This window comes from Heloderma suspectum, chromosome 2 (genome assembly GCF_057233095.1).
Source record: "Heloderma suspectum isolate Gila_16-S chromosome 2, 16-S_ref, whole genome shotgun sequence".
NCBI classification, from domain to species: Eukaryota; Metazoa; Chordata; class Lepidosauria; order Squamata; family Helodermatidae; genus Heloderma; species Heloderma suspectum.
The window spans coordinates 211,203,463-211,222,722 of NC_139459.1; the positions used below are offsets into that span (position 1 = coordinate 211,203,463).

At 46.7% G+C, this 19,260-nt stretch overlaps 2 protein-coding genes across 5 annotated transcripts in view; both read left to right on the forward strand.

Annotated features, from left to right (window-relative positions):
• The window catches only part of DNAI2 (dynein axonemal intermediate chain 2), a 32,293-nt gene extending 20,107 nt beyond the window's left edge, over window positions 1–12,186 (forward strand). For 3 of the 4 annotated variants that reach the window (XM_084832341.1, XM_084832340.1, XM_084832343.1), the window contains exons 9-14: window positions 4,152–4,375; window positions 5,893–6,028; window positions 6,515–6,661; window positions 8,803–9,036; window positions 10,383–10,427; window positions 11,040–12,186. In XM_084832341.1, the coding sequence (XP_084688467.1) occupies window positions 4,152–4,375; window positions 5,893–6,028; window positions 6,515–6,661; window positions 8,803–9,036; window positions 10,383–10,427; window positions 11,040–11,066 (813 nt within the window). In that variant the 3' untranslated portion in view covers window positions 11,067–12,186. Of the gene's footprint in view, window positions 1–4,151; window positions 4,376–5,892; window positions 6,029–6,514; window positions 6,662–8,752; window positions 9,037–10,382; window positions 10,428–11,039 lie in introns of all 4 variants that reach the window. The other variant, XR_014787410.1, reaches the window with a different exon arrangement.
• A 5,528-nt stretch (window positions 12,187–17,714) lies between these two features.
• Window positions 17,715–19,260, forward strand: part of KIF19 (kinesin family member 19) — a 46,389-nt gene continuing 44,843 nt past the window's right edge. Inside the window, exon 1 of the mRNA XM_084832344.1 lies at window positions 17,715–18,278. Coding sequence (XP_084688470.1) covers window positions 18,234–18,278 — 45 coding nt within the window. The 5' untranslated portion in view covers window positions 17,715–18,233. The remainder of the gene's footprint in view (window positions 18,279–19,260) is intronic.

A 19,260-nucleotide genomic window follows, 5' to 3' on the forward strand; every position in this document is an offset into this window, starting at 1 on the left:
TACATGGGAACAAACCAGACTTTGGGACATGTAACATGTAGCAGCAATAAAGCTGGGTAAGGTGAGGAACAGTAGACATAAGAAGAGCCATGCTAGATCAGATGAAGGGTCCATCAAGTCCAGCATTCTGTTCACACAGTGGCCAACCAGCTGTCGATGGGAAACCCACAAGCAGGACGCCCTCCCACCCATGTTCCTCAGCGACTTGTGTACATAGGAGTACTGCCTCTGATTACTGGAGGTAGTATAGAGGCATCGGGACTAGTAGCCATTGACAACCTTCTCCTCCAGGAATTTCTCTAACCTCCTTTTAAAGCCATCCAAATTGGTGGCCATTACCACATCTTCTGGAAGTGAATTCCATAGCTTAACTATGTACTGTATGAAGAAGTACGTCTTTTTTACCTGAATCTCCCACCGATCTGCTTCATGGGATGACCCTGGGTTCTAGTATTATGAGATAGGGAGAAAAATGTCACCCTATCCACCTTCTCCACACCATGCATAATTTTGTACAGCTCCTTCATATCTCCCCTTACGTGCCTTTTTTCCAAACTAAACAATCCAAACTGTTGTAATTTTCCCTCATAGGGGACTTGCGTTAACCCCTTGATCATTTTAGTTGCCCTTTTCTGCACTTCTTCCAGCTCTACAATATCTTTTTTTAGATGCAGTGACCAGAACCACACACCGTAATCTAAGTATGGTCACACCCTAGATTTGTATAAGGGCAGTATGATATTGGCAGTTTTATTCTCAGTTCCTTTCCTAATTATGGAGTTTGCCTTTTTTACAGCAGCCTCACACTGGGTTGCCATTTTCATCAAGCTGTCCAACCAAGATCTCTTTCTAGCTAGCTCAGATCCCATCATCTTATAGTTGAAGTTGGGATTTTTTGCCCAACATGCATCACTTTATACTTGCTTACATTGAACTTCCTTTGCCATTTAGATACCCATTCTCCCAGTTCCCAAATTCTCATAGTTCAGATATCGTACTTCTCTGACAGGTAGGAGATATTTCCATGTCTCTTTCTGACCTGAGTATTAATGCTCATGTTGCAGTACCATTTCAGAGTGCCACCTGAGACTGGGTCAGATTCTGGAGACTTTAGCCTCCAGTATATATTGGGGAGATCACAAGTGATAAAGACCCTTGCCACACAGAACAGTCTGTATCACTGAGTAATTGCCCTCCTCTTTCAAAATGAAAGAGTGCTTCCAGTAAATATTGGCAGGGCATAAATCTGTTTCACTAGAAGATCTGAATCTTCTAGTACCTGCTGCCTGAAGTTCTTTATCATAAACAGTAACTCAAATTCAGCTGAATACCACTGAATTTAGCAGAGAATGCAGCTCGCACTGTGGTAGGCCCAAGCTTAGCTGAGCTACAAACAGCTTTCAGATTCTTCCAACCCCCTGCAGTTGCTAACTTCAGCACCTTGAAATCCCTTCAAGCATAACTTCCTGTCATAAAATTACTTGACTTCCTTCCTTTCAGTCTCAGTACAAGGCCTAAGGCCTCCATTGTCACACCGGGGCAATAACGATAGGCACCTACGTCTTGTAAATTCGACCATTTATAGGGGAATTGTGCAACTCTAAATAGCAATGTACTACTCACCTCCGTATTAGGGAGAATACACTTTCTAATACTGTGTTAAATCTTTTAGTTCTAAAATGGTTGCTGCTACTTTGATTGGGGTGTGGGAAATCAGTTACAGCTTGTAAGGGGGCTAATCTCTACAGCCAGTAGGGACTGAATCTTGATAACCATCTATCTCTTTGTTACGTGGCCAAGCAAGCCCCTAATCACTGAGACTGCAGGTTTTCTGAGAGCTAGCAGGGAGGCTAAATTGATAAGTATATCACTCATGCGCGCGCATGCACACACACACCATCACCACTGCTATACAAACCTCACTTCAAAGGTATGAAAAGAAAACAAGTTCATAGAACCCGAAGAACATAAGATTCTTTTTGTCACTGGGAAAATGTTAGTCTCTCACCCTGCTTGAGAATCGTGGCCTGCATGCTGGGGGTCGAGGGGAAAAGGAGGGATCACCCTTGTCCTGCTGTTTGCATGCTGAGAGGTCTCATCACCAAGGTCTGAAGCCAAGACCTTGGTTTCATCTTTTAAAATAAATCCAGGACTCAGAAGTATTTTGATGCTTCAGACCTGGCACAGCATGGAGATAATCAGGTATCTAAAGGCCAAGTCAGGAAGAGGAAGGAGGATCAATGAAGAGGGGGAGGAATTGCTTCAGGAACTACTAAGGGGTTGTAGGGACTGATTAGGGCACAAGCCCCCTACAAGAGCTCTGGGAACTAGTATAGGGAATCTGTTGTACTGGGATCTGTTGGTTTCCTGATCTGTTGGTTAAATAATGTATGTTCCATACTTGCTAAGCCTGGCTAGAGGAAGGTTGAATGGAGTAACTCCCCTGTGAGGAAAGGTTACAACATTTGGGGCTTTCTAGCTTAGAAAAAAAGACAAGAGCAGCATGATGGAGATGTATGACATTATGCATGGTGTGGAGAAAGTCTATAGGGAAACGTTTTTTCTCCCTCCCTCACAATACTAGAAGATGGGTCATCTAGTAAAGCTGAATAGGGGGAGAAAAGGGAAGTATAGGGCTATAAGTCAGTGGGAGAGTACCTTCTGTGCACTCAGAAGGTCCCGGGTTCAATTCCCAACATCTCCAGGTAGAGCTAGGAAAGAATCTTGCCTGAAAGCCTGGAGAGCCATTGTCAGTCAGGGTTGACAATACTGGGCTGGATGGACCAATGGTCTGACTCAGTGCAAGGCATGTTTCTATGTTCCTAAGCACTTCTTCACGCAGCGCCTAATTAAACTATGGAATTTGCTGTCACAGGATGTAGTGATGGCCACCAACTTGCATAGCTTTAGAGGGGGATTAGGCAAATTCATGGAGGAGACGGTTATCAGTAGTCATGATGGCTAAATATTACCTCCAGTATTGGCAGTATGCCTCTCAATACCAGTTACTGGGGAATATGAGCAAGAGGATGCTATTGCACTCATGTTGTGCTTGTGGACTTCCCATAAGCATCTGGTTGAGCACTGTAGGAACTGATCCAGCATGACTCTTCTTATGTTCTTAAGGCTGATCAAAATCTTGATTCTGGCTAGGCTTCAAAGGCTGGGCACCTTTAAAAGGGGCGGACTCTTAACAGCTCAGCAGGCGTTCTTCCATCTCTAAGCTGCCTCAGCTCTGACCTGTTGATAGTAGCATCTTAGGGCACTATGGGGATGGGGACATAGGACAGGGAGCCTTCAGGACTGGCCTTCTGTTGCAAAACTGGGTCACATACCTGGTCAATTTTGGGGGATTGAAATCCTGTAGTGTCATGCTGGCTGCTTATAGGGTCAGAACTCAGCGGTTTCCCCTCACTGTCTAAGGTCAAGCCCTCAAACCAAGAGTGGGACTCAGATGTAGTCCTAACACAACGCATCCGTTCCCCTCATCTCCTTCCCCCACATCCCTATGTCGCCATCACTGCATGTTCTTTTACTAGATTAGACACCGAGCACTCCCTTGAAAGGACCTCTGGGGCAGCAGTGGCCATCTCACCAGCAAAGCTACTTCTTCTCCCTGCTGGAATGCTGTCAACATTTCCTGAACCTTTGTTTAAAAAAAATGGCTTTGCACTTGTTTCAGTTAGTTCTTTGAAAGTTTCTTTCCAGGGCTGTAGTGCCTGCCTGCCTGCCTGCCCTTCCTTTCTCAAATGTTTTGTGGGGATGTTGTGGTTGGACCCAAGACTAGCATGTCTATAGTTTTTGGTTTGATGCTGGAGAAGTTCCTGTTTTTTATTTGTCTTCCCCACTTAGCTGTTCTTACTTACTCACCACTTGGTGGCCACCAAGAATAGCTAATCTCTCGCTTCTGAATGAAGTCTTGGTCAATATCATACCTGCTAAATTCCATTTCTGGGTGCTGTTGGTGTCAGTGAACATTGCACCAATATTCCCCTCCCCTCAATTCAGCATCCCTGACCTTTCTGCGCCATGCACACCATGACCAGCAAATGTTCTTGGTGGGGATGCCTTCATGAGGATTTTCTTTGTCCAGGGAAAGGCTGTGCGCACACAGTGAAGTAACAATAGCATTCTGTTGTGTTTCCGCACAGCCAACCAAATTCATGGTGGGCACAGAGCAAGGGATGGTGATTTCTTGCAACCGCAAAGCCAAGACTCCTGCTGAAAAAATTGTCTGCACATACAGTGGGCACCATGGCCCCATTTATTCCCTGTCTAGGAATCCTTTCTACCCCAAGAACTTTTTGACAGTTGGGGACTGGACTGCACGCATCTGGTCAGAAGAGAGCAAAGAATCATCTATTATGTGGACTAAGTAGGTAACACATTCTTTCGGCGTTGTTGTTGTTGTTATTTCATAAGATATGCAGACTATTGATCATAAGAGCAGATGACTTGGTACTGTCAGTCAGAAGTTATGAGGCTTCCATGTGTCCAGAATCAGTTCTATCTGAGGGTTCTCCAATGTCCGTTTTTGCCAAACATATTCATGAAGTACACGTCAACATCGCAGTTGGGCTGTGGATGGAACAATCCCATGTGTTTGTCCTCATCCTTTCCTAATTTGGTTACCATTTTACATTTATTGTGTGGTTTGAGGAGGTAGCCTGCTTTTAACCAATTCATTGCTTGAAAACATGCTGCAACAGAACGTCAACTCAATACAGGGAACTTGCTCCTCTGTGCAGAATCTGTAAGGCAGCTGTAGCCAGCAAAAAAAACAACAACACAGCTAATGGAATTTCCTTCCTTCAACCCTCCTGCTCCCAAGCCATCTGCCTATCCACAAGCCTTAGAGGATAGCCTAGAAAAAGCTAGCACCCTGTTGGACTGGGCTGCAGGAGTAGGGATGATGAGCAGGTTATACTGAGGAAGGGCTATGGCTCAGTGCATAGAGAAAGTCCTCCTAAATTCAGTCTCCAACATCTCCAGGTAGAGCTGGAGATACCACTGCCAGTCAGTGTAGGGCAGCCTTCCCAACCTGGTGCCCTCCAGATGTTTTGGACTTCAGCTCCCATCAGCCCCAGACAGTATGGCCAATGGTCAGGAATTCCAGGAGTTGTTATCCAAAACATCTGGAAGGGGCCAGCTTGGGCTGGTGTAGACACTGGTGAGCTAAATGAGACCAATATTCTGACTTGGTAAGGCAGCTTCATATCTTCATATGCTGAGGGCACAGGGAGAATCCAGAAGCCTGAAAGCAATCCATCAGAGCTCTATTTAAAATTGATTTTTGACTTGCCAATTATAAATTGATTAGTTGGGAACATAGGGAACTGCTTTATACTGAGTCAGACCCTTGGCCCACCTAGCCCAGTACTGTCAACACTGACTGGCAGCGGCTCTCCAGGGTTTCAGGCACAATTCTTTCCTAGCCCTACCTGGCAATGCCGGGGTTGAACCTGTGACCTTCTGCGTGCAAGGCAGCTGCTCTACCTCCGAGCTGTGGTTCCTCCCGAGTTCACGCTCTCGTTCCTTGTTTGGAAACATGGAATCATGAGGATGAGCAAGGTTTAGCGGGCCAAGGCCAACCTATAGATTTCCTACGTTTTGTGATACATAGGGAATCCATAGGTTGCCCTTGTGTTACAGTGAACCCACATTGCTGTCTGATCCCTCCTCTGAAACTTCCTCTTTCGTGCAAAACTGCACTTTCAGTAGGCAGTGTCTGAGTACCAACTCTTTTAAATGGCGCCTTTGGAATGAAGGCAAAAGCCCAATACATGTATTTATGTATTTATTTTAAAATCGAGGCCACCTTTTAGAGCAAAGCCCTCACAAGGCAGCTTACATAGAAAATAGAAACCTACAAACCGATGTGTTCTTTGGCAGATACCATATGGCTTACCTCACAGATGGGTGTTGGAGCACCACTCGGCCAGCTGTCTTCTTCACCACCAAGATGGATGGGACCCTTGATGTCTGGGACTTCCTCTTCAAACAGAATGACCCTACACTCAATCTGAAGGTGCATCTCAGGAGATGGCAGGGAGGGGAAGAAACACATCTGTATTTTAGGCTTCTGGGTCCCAATCCTTCTGTTCTGAAATTTCCACTCTCAAGGTAGAACATTAATGGGAAGATCTCTGGTTTGGTGCTTATGTTAACACAGTCACTGGCTGAGTTGTTTCTGTTGAGCTTTGCAGTAACTCTTCACCCCTGAACAGACTTTGGTGCTGCACCAGTGACCTAATAGTAAGTCTGAAAGACAGATGGTTCCTGCAGCTGGCCACTTCCTTGAAAGGGGAAAACCTGCACATCTGTGTACACGGACATGCTTGAAAATGGCACAAGTGCTTATATTTGCTGCAGCTGCATGTGTTTAAAAGGGAAGGGGCTGTGGCTCTATGGTAGAGCACATGCCACCTTCTGAGATGCTGAGCTGGATTGCCCAGGCTTAACAGTACAGCCATGGAACCCGCTCCTCTCTCCTAAATTGGTCTTTCTCCAACAGGTCTGTGATGACCCTCTCTTCAGTCTGCGTCTGCAGGACAACGGGCGTTTTATTGGCTGTGGCTCCAAGCTGGGCACAGTGACGCTGCTGGAGGTTTCCGCTGGCCTTTGCACCTTGCAGCGAAATGAGAAGAACCTGGCGTCAGCAGTGAGTGTCCCTTCCCTGTCGGGGGCAGATTCAAGTCTGAGGCAGACAGGAATGGAGTGGTGGTGGTGCTCCTGCCACAGGCCGAACTCTGCTCCTCTCTGCCCACATTCCTCTACTGATTCCCATACCTGCCGTCAACTCCAGTGCGGATTGTTGCCCCCTGCCCCTTTTCTCAGGAAGGCTTTTTGCCTTTTTAGCTGCCTGGCATATTTATCCATTTCAGTCAGGGATGTGGAACCAGCAGCCTGGGAGGCCCTTCAGTCTGGCCTGCAGACCTTTCCTCCTTGCCTCTGCCCCCTCTCTTTGGCCCACCCAATCACCACACACCCTCTGCCCCCTGCAGCCTCTCAGGGTGTTCCCCAAGTCTGCTCCAGAGGGTTGGGGAAATCTTTGGAGCAGATTTGGTGGGATGTGAGGAGTGCAGGGAGGAGGAGAGGATGGGAAAATCCTGTTGCACAAGCAGGAGTCGGGCCATGTGACATTTAATGGAAGTTGTGACTCGGCGGGGAACTGAATCCAGGTCTCTCCTCTCTGAAGCCTAGTTTAAATGGGATGCTTGACATTTCTTAAAAAACAAAAACAACAACAACAGAAAACTTATCTGTAAGACAGCCTTCCCCAACCTGGCGCCCTTCATCTGTGTTGGACTACAACTCCCATCATCCCCAGCCAGCTTGAGCGCACCAAGTTGTTATGTAATAGCCCTGCCAGAGATTCATCTAGTCCAGCATCGTCTTTCTTACAGAACCAACGCTGCTGGGAAGCCACAAACCAGGCATGAAGGCACCCACCCTTTCTCACTCTTTGTCCCCAGCCAGCTGCACTTCAGAGGTAGACAGCTTTTGAATCTGGAGGTTCCACATAGCCACCATCATGACTGCTAGCCATCCTCTTCCAAGAATCTGTCCATGTCTCCCCCCCCCCCGCCTTTAAAGCCATGTAAGTTAATGGCCAATGCCACATCTTGCAGCTACACATTCTACTTATTAATGATGCGCTGTGTGAAGAAGCCCATTCTTTTGGCTGGCCTGAATCTTGAATCCTTTGCCAATCAGTTTGATTGGCTGGCATCACATCTAAACCAGGTTGCTGCGCATAAACATTCTGCCTTAGGAGGCTAGTAAGGCATACTGCTGCCCCACAGATCCCTGGTGTGCTAAATTAACACCCCATGCACAGGTTCTAGCAATCCAGTTTAGATGTGACGCTGGCTGTGTGGAAGCCCACATTGGTACCCCCCGTTTTTTTTACACTTCCACTGTGGCATTAACTCGGCCTAGATCCAAAACACTAATCACCAAACCACGCTGGTGATTACGTTGTTCTTGATTTTCCTATTTCTAGCCCTTTAGCATTTTTCCCCCCAAAAGAGAGAAGGCTATTCCATCCTCCCACAACAGTCCCTACCAGTGATAGGAAAATAAATAAAAATGGAATGGAACTCTTTGTTGGTGCTCTGGCTATTCAGGACCCTGGGCTGGGAAGTGCTCAGCTCCTCCTTTACCTTCTCTTTTTACCCAAGTATTTGGGGCATAGCAGCAACTCCTGGAGGACTGAACTTCTAAGGAGAAAGAATGCGGGGTAGGGTGGGGTGGGGAGGGGTGGGGTGGGGGCTGTGGCAGTAACAATGCTCCCACTGTCTGAAGCCAGCAGGACTTCTCAAAATGGGTTGCTTGACATGGCAACCCAGGGAAATGTGTGGGTTCTCATGAGGAGAGGCATGTGTTGGAAGCAGGTCAGGAGAAACTGAAGGCATCTAGTCTTCTCTGTGGTACAATATTGGGCTGGAAGAAGGCAGTGATGGAAGGCAGGAAACCTAAATAGGTCTTTGCTGGATAGGCATAATATGCCACAGCCTGCAGAACAGAATGATAAAAATTAGTTTATTTTAAACTTTTGGAGAACAGGCAAGATGCCCAATTTCTTTAAAAGGTGTTAGGCTGTCTCCTTCTAATAGAGAGGCAGGAGATTATCACAGGACCCAAAAGAAATCTAAAAAGCCCATGGTCTGAAGTAGCTGCATTAGCAAATCAGCGCTCCTGAGGTAGACAGCATGGATTCTTCCAATATTTTTGGATTTCACATCTCCAGCAGGGCTTAGTTGAGGCCTTTCCAGCCTGTAACCCTTCTGTGCATCCCAGATGTTTGAGCGGGAGACGAAGCGGGAGAAGATTCTGGAGGCGCGGCACCGCGAAATGCGTCTCAAGGAGAAAACCAAGGCCGAGGGCAAGGAGGAAGAGGTCAAAGATGACATGGAGGATGAGAAGCCTGAGGAGACCCTGGAACGTGTGCAGAAGGAGTTCTTTGATGTCATCGAAGGAGAGCTCAGGCGCAGAGAGCGAGCTCGAACCAAGCAAAAATCAATTGTAGGCCAGGTAAGAGGGTCACTGACAGGGGAAGGGGGACATTCCACTGACCTGCTCCTTAGCACAAGACAAGGCCAAGGGAAGTTGAGGGGTCTTAAAATCTCTGCCAGGTGTTGTTTAAGTAAATGTAATTAATCCCATCTCCGTATTAAGGAGGAAAAGATGGTCTTCCAAGGTGACATGTTGTATTATGATACAGAGGCACTATGCAAGAGATGGAACTCTCTCAAGGTTAATCCTCAACTCTGCAATGAACTTACATGAGGACTGCTCAGTAATATTCTAGTGCAACCTTCCCCAACCTGGGCCCCACCTACGCGGAGACGCTTTCCAATGCAATTCTATGTAAAAGCGAATTTTCAAGAAATCAAATTAGCTCGTTCCACTGCACATGGAGCCAGTAAAGCAGTGTGTACATTGACAAAAAACCCACTTTCATGGGGCAAATGGCACCTGAAACTGCATTAGTTCGGGGGTGTGTGGGGGGGTCCTGCAAGTAGAACGCAACGTCATCGACTGCCTAGCTGCAGGGGCAGCAAATGAGCGGAGGCTTGCTCCCGGACCCTCTCTCTGCTCAGTGAATTGCAACTAAGGGAATGAGTTACTTCTGAGTAGACATGGTTAGCCCACTTGTCTCCTCGTGTCCGCCCTTTGTCGGCGGGAGTAAGGGTCACTTGGGGGCGATCACCTTTCAGACTCATTAAACTTCTCCGCATCTCTGCTAGTCTGGATGAGCAAAGATTTAAACAAGCAGGCAGAGGAATTCTCCAGACTGCTCAGACTGCCCCAGTGCTCAGTAGAGTGCAATGGAAGGCAATGAGGCTTGAAGCAACTAACTTAAAACCCAGAACAGAAACCAAGCCAATGGCAGGACAAAAGAATAACATAATTTTAAAAATCATACTGCTAAGTTCCTCAAAAGCTCAGGAGAACAGGACAGGCTTTGCCCAGCACTATGAGATATCAATCATGGCATCAAACAAACATCTCATAGAAGGGATTTCCAGTTAAAAACAAGGAATCAGGTCAGCATACGCAAAAGTTAATCATTAAAACAAATCAAAACATACTTAAAATTACCAGAGAAAGGGCTTGCCAGATTTCCCCAGGGATCCAGTTTCCCAGTCTAGGTGGCCTGTCTATCATCAGATATTCATCCCGTGGGTTTGATTTAATGGGAGACTAGAGAGCAGAGACTGAGATCTTAAAACTTGGGTAGGTTCATATGGATGAAGGCAGTCCTTCAGGTAAGCAGGTCCCAGATGGTTTAGGCATTTAAAGGACAATATAGATATGAATATTCCAGGAAGTCATTTCAAATCTCTCCATATATTGTAATATCTTTATTTTTACAGGAGCAGGAGCTTGAAAAAGAGGATGAGGAAATCACCCTTCCTAAGGTCAGTATTCCTCCCACGCTCCCAAATATTCTTTGATGTATAGAGCATCCAGTTATCCAGAGTCCTGAAGACTCGCCACAGCAGTCTATTGTAGAAAATGTATTTTAAAAATCTTTCTGTTAATGGAATTTGTTCATTGAACAGTGTGATGAATTTGCCCTTGCCTGGGATTCTATGACATGGAATTTTGGTATTTAGCTGGTCCTAGGCCACCAAGTAACCACTCCCATTCAATTTCCCAAGAACATTGTGTCACCAAGGAAATGTAGGTTCACTGAATCATGTGATCAATGACAGAAATTCTTTTATATAGGCTCAGGTGTGACTTTTCATCTTTTACTTAAAAATCTTAAACTATCTTTACATGATTATAAAATTATAATAAATGATTATGATACAAGAGCATGCACCACATACAAAAGTACAAACTGGTTGTTATAAGCAAAACACATTTCAAAAAATATTTCTAGGAAGAGTTTCAGGAGCATGCCTGTCTATGAAAAAGTTTAAAATGTCTTAAAGTGTTATTGGACACTTCTGAGCTGTCTCAAAAGGAGCAGAGAAGTCACTGCTAGAGAGACTTGGTAAATAACTAATACTACTTTTTTGCAGGAGGAGGAAGAAGAGGAGGAGGAATGAATCCTGAATTTTCTGCAAGGAATTTATTTACTTTCCTTTTGGGACTTTATTTTCTGTTGTTATTATTTTTCTACACAACAGACTGCATCAATAATTGTACCGACATTTTTATCCCTTTTTTCCCTCTACTCTGTCTTAATCAGAAGCAGTGTCCAGTTGAGCCCAGAGTGTTTTTGCCATAGAAACTCACGGTAACTCTCAATGCTAGAGGGACAAAAACAAAATTCTAGGTAGCTACAATGGATGGATAACAGTATTGGACAGAAAACAACCAAAGAAACTTCAGCATCTAGTACCATTAAATATTACATACAAACTCACATCCATACATTCGAAATAGGGGAAATGGGCTGTTTTCTAGCTCGTGTGTGTGTGTGTGTGTGTGCGTGTGTGAGAGAGAGAGAGAGAGAGAGAGTTGGGGGTGGGAGACAGTGGAAGTAAATGTCCCGTTAGAAGGAAGCCTCCGATCTCAGAGTCTTTAGAGTATCTAATGCCCTGTCAGGCCATTGCAAGCATGGTGGGAGGATGACAGAAGTGATTTTTGCCTCTCCTTCCTCCTTTTTTACATTTTTTCCTCTAGATGTGCCTCTGATCCTCTCTAGAGGAAGAGGCTGGTGGGGGCTGGGCCAGGACTGGAGAGGCCATCGGACTTCTCATATCCCAGCCTCTTCTTTTTCCTCCCTGCCCACTGGAACGCCTCCTTATCTCTCCCTCCAAGGCAGCATTTATGACCTCAAGAAGCAGCCGGCCTGGTTCTTTCTGTGGCAGTTGCCAAGGGGAATCAAAACTTAAGAGTCCCCCTCCTGAGGTCATAGCAGTGTTTATGGCCTCAGGAGGGGGACTCCAAACAACGCTGTGTTCCATGGGATGCACTCCCAGGGAACATAGGATCGCTGTCTCTGTTGATTCAATCTAAATATGTGTCAGCAATATACAGTGACAAAATGGCAATTACCATGTAGCACAGTTGCATTAACAAACGTATGCAAGACAGGAAGGAGATATGGAGTTGGTTCTTAAGTAATGAGGTTTGGCCTGCTCCTGCTTGGTTCTGGCTCAATTTATAAGTGATATTGTAGCATACTCTTTTATTTGTGACTGAAGCTGGTGTTTTATACCATTTAAAAACGATATAAACTACCAGAACAACAACGTAACCTAAAAACAATAACGACCTAAGCACAAATACAGCAGAGAGGAACAGCAGATCAATAGAATTAGCATGGATGTAATCCTGATGGAATTTGTTTTATTTTAGTTTCTATTTTGGCTTGGTTTTGTTTTATTTTGCTCTGTTAATGTTGTTGTTGTTGTTGTTGCTGAGTCGTTCAGTCGTGTCCGACTCTTCGTGACCCCATGGACCATAGCACGCCAAGCCTTCCTGTCCTGCGCTCTCTCCCGGAGCGTGCTCAAGTTCATATTCATTGCATTGGTGATGCTATCTAGCCATCTCATCCTCTGCCGTCCCCTTCTCCTTTTGCCTTCAGTCTTTCCCAGCATCATGGTCTTTTCCAGAGAGTTTTCTCTTCGCATTAGGTGGCCAAAATATTGGAGCTTCAGCTTCAGTATCTGTCCTTCCAATGAGCACTCAGGGTTGATTTCCTTTAGGATGGACTGATTTGACCTCCTTGCAGTCCAGGGGACTCGTAAGAGTCTTCTCCAGCACCACAGTTCAAAAGCATCAATTCTTCGGCGCTCAGCCTTCCTTATAGTCCAGCTCTCACAGCCATACATTACTACTGAGAAAACCATAGCTTTCATTAGACAGACCTTTGTCGGCAAGGTGATGTCTCTGCTTCTTACTATGCTGTCTAGGTTTGCCATAGCTTTCCTCCCAAGGATCAAGAGTCTTTTAATTTCATGGCTACAGTCACCGTCTGCGGTGATCTTGGAGCCCAAGAAAGTAAAATCTGTCACTGCTTCCATTTCTTCCCTTTCTATATGGCAGGAAGTGATGGGCCAGATGCCATGATCTTAGTTTTTTTAATGTTGAGTTTCAAACCAGCTTTTGCACTCTCCACTTCACCCTCAACAAGAGGCTCTTTAGATCCTCTTTGCTTTCTGCCATTAGGGTGGTATCGTCTGCATATCGGAGGTTGTTGATAATTCTCCCGGCAATCTTAATTCCGACCTTTGATTCATCCAACCCGGCGTTTCTCATGATGTACTCTGCATATAAGTTAAATAAGCAGGGTGACAATATGCAGCCTTGTCGTACTCCCTTCCCAATTTGGAACCACTTGTTTGTTCCATGTCTGGTTCTTACTGTTGCTTCTTGACCCTTGTACAGGTTTCTCAGGAGACAGGTAAGGTGGTCTGGTATTCCCATCACTTTAAGAATTTGCCAGAGTTTGTTGTGATCCACACAATCAAAGGCTTTAGCGTAGTCAATGAAGCAGAAATAGACGTTTTTCTGGAATTCTCTTGCTTTCTCCATCGCTTGCTCCTTGGGAAGAAAGCTATGGCAAACCTAGACAGCATAGTAAGAAGCAGAGACATCACCTTGCCGACAAAGGTTCGTATAATCAAAGCTATGGTTTTCCCAGTAGTAATGTATGGCTGTGAGAGCTGGACAATAAGGAAGGCTGAGCGCCGAAGAATTGATACTTTCGAACTGTGGTGCTGGAGAAGACTCTTACGAGTCCCCTGGACTGCAAGGAGGTCAAATCAGTCCATCCTAAAGGAAATCAACCCTGACTGCTCATTGGAAGGACAGATACTGAAACTGAAGCTCCAATATTTTGGCCACCTAATGCGAAGAGAAAACTCCCTGGAAAAGACCCTGATGCTGGGAAAGATTGAAGGCAAAAGGAGAAGGGGACAGCAGAGGATGAGATGGCTAGATAGCATCACCGATGCAATGAATATGAACTTGAGCACGCTCCAGGAGACAGTGGAGGACAGGAAGGCCTGGCGTGCTATGGTCCATGGGGTCACAAAGAGTCGGACACGACTTAACAACTTAACGATGACGACATCATGCTTGATTGTTCCCAAGAAGTGCAGGATGGAAAGTTAGTATAATCAGTTTGCGTTACTGGAGAAAGATCCTTTAGGAATCTTTTTCTTTCTTTCTGTGGTTTGACTTTCTATGACATCCACATTTTGCTGCAGAAGTAGATGGAGAGGGAGGTAGAGGCACAAATTTTGAGAAAACCGGATGTTACCAAGTAAAAAAGTATGAGGAAAATGGCAATTCATGATCAGTTTCACAAGTTCAAATAAACCTAGAAGAACACAGGAATCCTTCCTTTCCAAACTTTCAAGTAGCCTCACATTGAAAACCATCATTCACAGAATGTTAGGGGTGGGGGTGGGGGGGGGTGTTTCCAGATGATGTCTTCTGCTTGTAACCCTCCCATGTTTTCCCACTGCTACTTCTCTTTATTTTTCTTACAGGACAAAATCTTTTAAGGGGGCAAAAAAAAAGCAGAATTTCTGCACAATGCCTTCTAATTGGTAGCGCTAGAAGCTGTCTGTCTGGGGGCATGCACAGTCTGGGTATTTTGGGGTAAGACTTTTCCCCCTCTCTGACTTGCAGCATATTGCTCAATATCACCACCTCTTACTTTTGATTAATTAACCTGGAATAACTACCACGCTTTGATTCCACAGTGCCAGTCATTAATTCAGAATATGTCACCTTCACTAAGCATGCATTGAAAAACTGGGATTGAGACCCACCTATTACTACTACTACTACTACTACTACTACTACTACTACCATTTCATCGCATATGAAATCCCCCAAAGAGATGAAACATTAAAGTGTAGGATACCTGGAAACAATTTTATTTTCCTTACAAGTGACATGATCAGCAAACCTTTTACTAACCTTTGATCAAAATTGAGCAGGGTTGCTAGAGGCCAGCTAAAATTGCTTCAGAGGCCAGAGTTGACCCATGGGCTGCCAGTTGGCCATCCCTGCCATAGACTAAATGGGACAGCATTAAGGAACTCCCCCCTCACACTTTTCAGGATAGACAACAACTTTAATTGCAAAGAGATTCACTGGTTTCCAAACAGTTTTGGATGAATGGCTGAAGAATCCTGGTGAATGAATCCTCGTGAAGCTGTGCTTGGGAAGAGTGAAGCGTGTCATGGTTGCCTTAGGCAGGCAATGAACTTTATCTGCCAGAATGGATGGTGGCTGGCAATGGACAAAAAGTGCAGGCAAGGTAGTGCTATAGCTGTAACGATCAGTCAGAGGAGGATACCTCAGTGGTCTATCTCATCATTGCATCATTCAGATTGGCCGTGGACTCGTCTTTCAGTCAGGAGAACATTAGTTTCACCAGAATATTCATGGGTGCAGAGATGAACTCTGAACAGAAGCCCAGGCTCTGCCTTGATCCGTCAGTCAGCTGCTCCAGTGATTTGCAGACACAGCTAGAAATAATGCCATGGGAATGACTGCTAAGGCTACGTCCGGAATGGCTGGCACTCCGCCTCATGCGTGTGTCAAAGCTCATGCCGCCGGAAGAAGTGAAACCTTTGGGGAAGCCTGAGAGGAGGAAAGGATGCATGGGATGGGGAGCCCAAGCTTTTCAGCCCTGAGGGCTGCATCTGGTGTTGCAGGGGGCCCCAGGGGCCATACGTATGAACATGTGCGTACACACACAGCATGCATGTGGATACACACAAGCACTCACTTTCCTCCCAACACACACACACACCCTCTTGCCCCCCTCTACCCCACAGAACAGTTGATTAGCTGAACTGCAGCAGAGGGAGGGAGGGACAGCACTGTTCCGGTGCTGTTAGACAGTGATGTCACTGCAGGATGCTGGGGGTTCGCAGAGGCAAAAATGTCTCCAAATCCCCAGCAACCCTGCCTGCAAGGTCACTGTTTCTCTCCTGCTACTAGCCTCTCCTAACCCCCAGTGATCTCCAGCGACAGTGGGGCATTGCTGTCACAACACTGCTAATAGCAGCCCTGGAACAGCATATCCTCCCTCTCTCCCCCCAAAGTCCAGCTGGCCAGCTCGGCTGTAGGGGAAAGTGGGCAGGGTCCTCATGGCTCCATAAGCTGCACCGGGAGTGGCTGAGGGCTGCAGGCAGCCCAGGGGTTGTACATCCCTAATACAAGAGCAGGCAACATGCAGCAGATGGGCCATATGCAGCCTCGCCACCCCAATGAATTCAGCAATGGCAAAAAAATCACACATACCCTGATTTCCCCCCTGCCCCCATGAAATGGCAGCTTTTGCACTACAGAGTGCTAAAAGGGTCAAATTTAGCTTGTTCTGAAGCTAAAGTTCTCCTTATTAGCACTCGATAGCTGCTGTGGAGGGTGCTTCAGAACAAGCTAAAGTTGATGTTTTTAGAGTACTGAAGTGGTTTGCTGCTGAAATTCAGCAGCAAACTGCCAGTTTTTTCCTGTCACCCCACAAACTGAAGGGTGCCCTACCACAGCAGGGGGCATGTCCAAGGGAGACAAAAATGGCCCCCAGGCCCTCTGAAGTTGCCCACCCCTGACCTAAAGCTTAGGTAGAGCCTTGTTGTTCCACTGGAAAATGAAAAGAGGTCAAGGAGAGCCAATGGTACTGCAAGCAGAGCATTGAGCCTGAACATGGGAAATCCAAGCTGAAATCCCTGATCAACCAAGCAGACTCACTGAGTGCTCTACTTGACAGGGTTATCATAATGATGAACCAAAACTGAAAAGCACTTTGAACACTGACAGATGTCGCAAAAATAATCAGTGATCCTCTGTGCTGCTCATCAACAATGGTTCTTCTGGAAGCAGAAGACAGAGCCTTGTTCCGCCCCTTTGAGAACATCCCTTTCTTCCCAGAGTCCTCTTCCGCTTCATCCTGAAGCATCTCATCTGCCGACTCAGCAGATCCAAATTCTCATTCCATCTGTGCCCTGGAAAGTATCTCATAAAACCCTCTGCTTGGGCCTGAATGAGAACAGTGGAGACTGTAGTGTTGTGAAGATCAAATGGCAAAACTCCACGTAAGCTGCCCTGTGTTTTTTAGAGGGAAAGTTGGATACAAGCCTGAGAAGAAGAAGAAGAAGAAGAAGAAGAAGAAGAAGAAGAAGAAGAAGAAGAAGAAGAAGAGCAACAACAGCAACCAACAGCAGCAGCAGCAGCAGGGCAAAACTACATTTCAGACTAGCCGTTCTAGCTGCCTAGCTGCAGGACAAAGCAGAAATAAGCGACTGCAGCCAGCCGTCGCCCCTCTTTCTCTAACCGTTCCCTGATCGGAGGTTTCTCCTCCTGCGAGTGACACAGACCGAAGGTGCCTGGGCCGGCCCCTTCTCCCACTCTTTCAACTCAGCGTCTTCAGTGCCAGTTACAAAGCAGCCTCCCCACCTCTCGCCTTGACGCCTGGGGCTGTAGGCACGCCGCATCCTCTTCGCTGGAAGCCCTTCCTCCGAATCTCGGATCATGTAAAGCGGCTGGAGGTTACTCAGTGGTGAAGTCATGGCGCTCTGCACATGTTCAGAGGCACACAGGTTTTTCTCGATTGTTTCCAGTCTTCTAGGACTGAGCCCCGGCATTGAAATAAAAATCAGAGGGGGGGGGTGAGGAGCTGAGCTCTCTGGTTCCGTTGAATGAAACCCCACCTTTCCGCATCCCGCCGGCGCAACGACACCCCACTTTTTCTTCTGTACGGACCGCAGAGGGCGACGGAGAGCAGAGCAGAGGCCCGGCCCGGCCAATGGTGCGCGGCTGTGTCACCAAGAAGACGAGCCTCCCGCGCGCCTGGTTGTTGTGTACACTTCGGAAAGATCTCCAGGGGACTCGAAACACCAAGAGGCAGGCAGAGGGAGGCGGCCGGGCAGGGGAAAGGCTGAGCCTCTGCAGATCCCAGGTGGGGAGCGGCGCAGGCACCGAAGGCGAGACGCAGACACGGCAGCAGCTGGCGAGGCCTTCCTGAGAGGGGAGCTTTGTGGGGTGAAGCGGGGCGCAGTTACCGGGGGGGGGGGTCCGATGATGCCCGTTGGATGGCGGCGCCGAAGCCGTCTCTCCAATAGGGAAGCGCCTGCCTTGGTTCCACCCCGGGAAGAACTGGGTTTGCCTGAAACCGACCTACGTAGAGCGCGCGGAGGGAGCCAGAGGCGGGTGAAACTGACCAGGCGAGGAGGCTGGTCCGCACGTGGCGGCTGCGGGCGTCTCTCGCGCGCCTGAACGCGCCTTCCCGGAGCGCACCTGCCATGATCATGAAGGAGACGAGCGACTCCAAAGACCAGCAGCTGACGGTGGGTGGGAGTTGCTTCGCGTTTCTTATTCCCTTTGAGGCAATTCAGTGAAGAAGCAGAAGAAGCGGGGACTGTGGGATGGGGGGAAGAAAGGACTATTCGCCGGCTGGGGACGTAGCTTCAGAGTCTGCAGGGCTTCTTGGGGCACTCGGAAATGGGCGAGGAAAACTCAGCACAGCCCTTTATATTTGGCAGACAGTAGGTTTTTAAAAATGTAACGAAGTAATACGTCAAATACACTGGAATAGGATTGATCTAGTTAATAACTGTGCTGTGGTACACAGTACATGAGAACAACAGAGAGCCTTGCAACACCCTAAAGGCTTCACACCTTTATTCCGGCATACGCTTTCATGGACACTGCCGGCTTCATCAGATTTATATACATCTGCCAAGTTGAGGTTAACACTTCATGCATCTTGGTCTTTGCTGCAACAGGCTGATGCAGCTACCTCTCTGGGAATTGTTGCAGTAAATGCTGGCTCAATGTGGCCAGTATTAAGCATGATCTCTGGCCTTAAAAGATCTGTTTCCCTTACCAGATGGGATCCAGAGCTATCAGCACAGTTGGCTTAGCAGGTTAGAAGTAGTTTAGAAGAATAACAGTAGTTATATAGTGGACCTGGCTAAATCCTAGACCTAAGAGATCAAGGCACTGTGAACATCTTTAGCTGCAAATAATAACCTGGAACAGGAGATAGATGTCTGTCTGAGTTCTCCTTCCTAATACTTTTATTATCTAGGGTGCAGTTAAAACTACCAACTTGCCATTACCAAAATTTAGATTGTATCTTAGTCGAGAGTCTTGTCTAGTTGTGCTGTAAGGAGCATTGGGTGATTTGTGACTATAACGCGGTGTACCTGGTGTGTGCATTACAGCACACTGTGCAATCTCATGTATATGACTAGGTATTTCAAGAAGGAGTAGAGAAGGGCCACTCTGGTATGAAGACACTGATATGAAGATAACAGATGCTGTTAA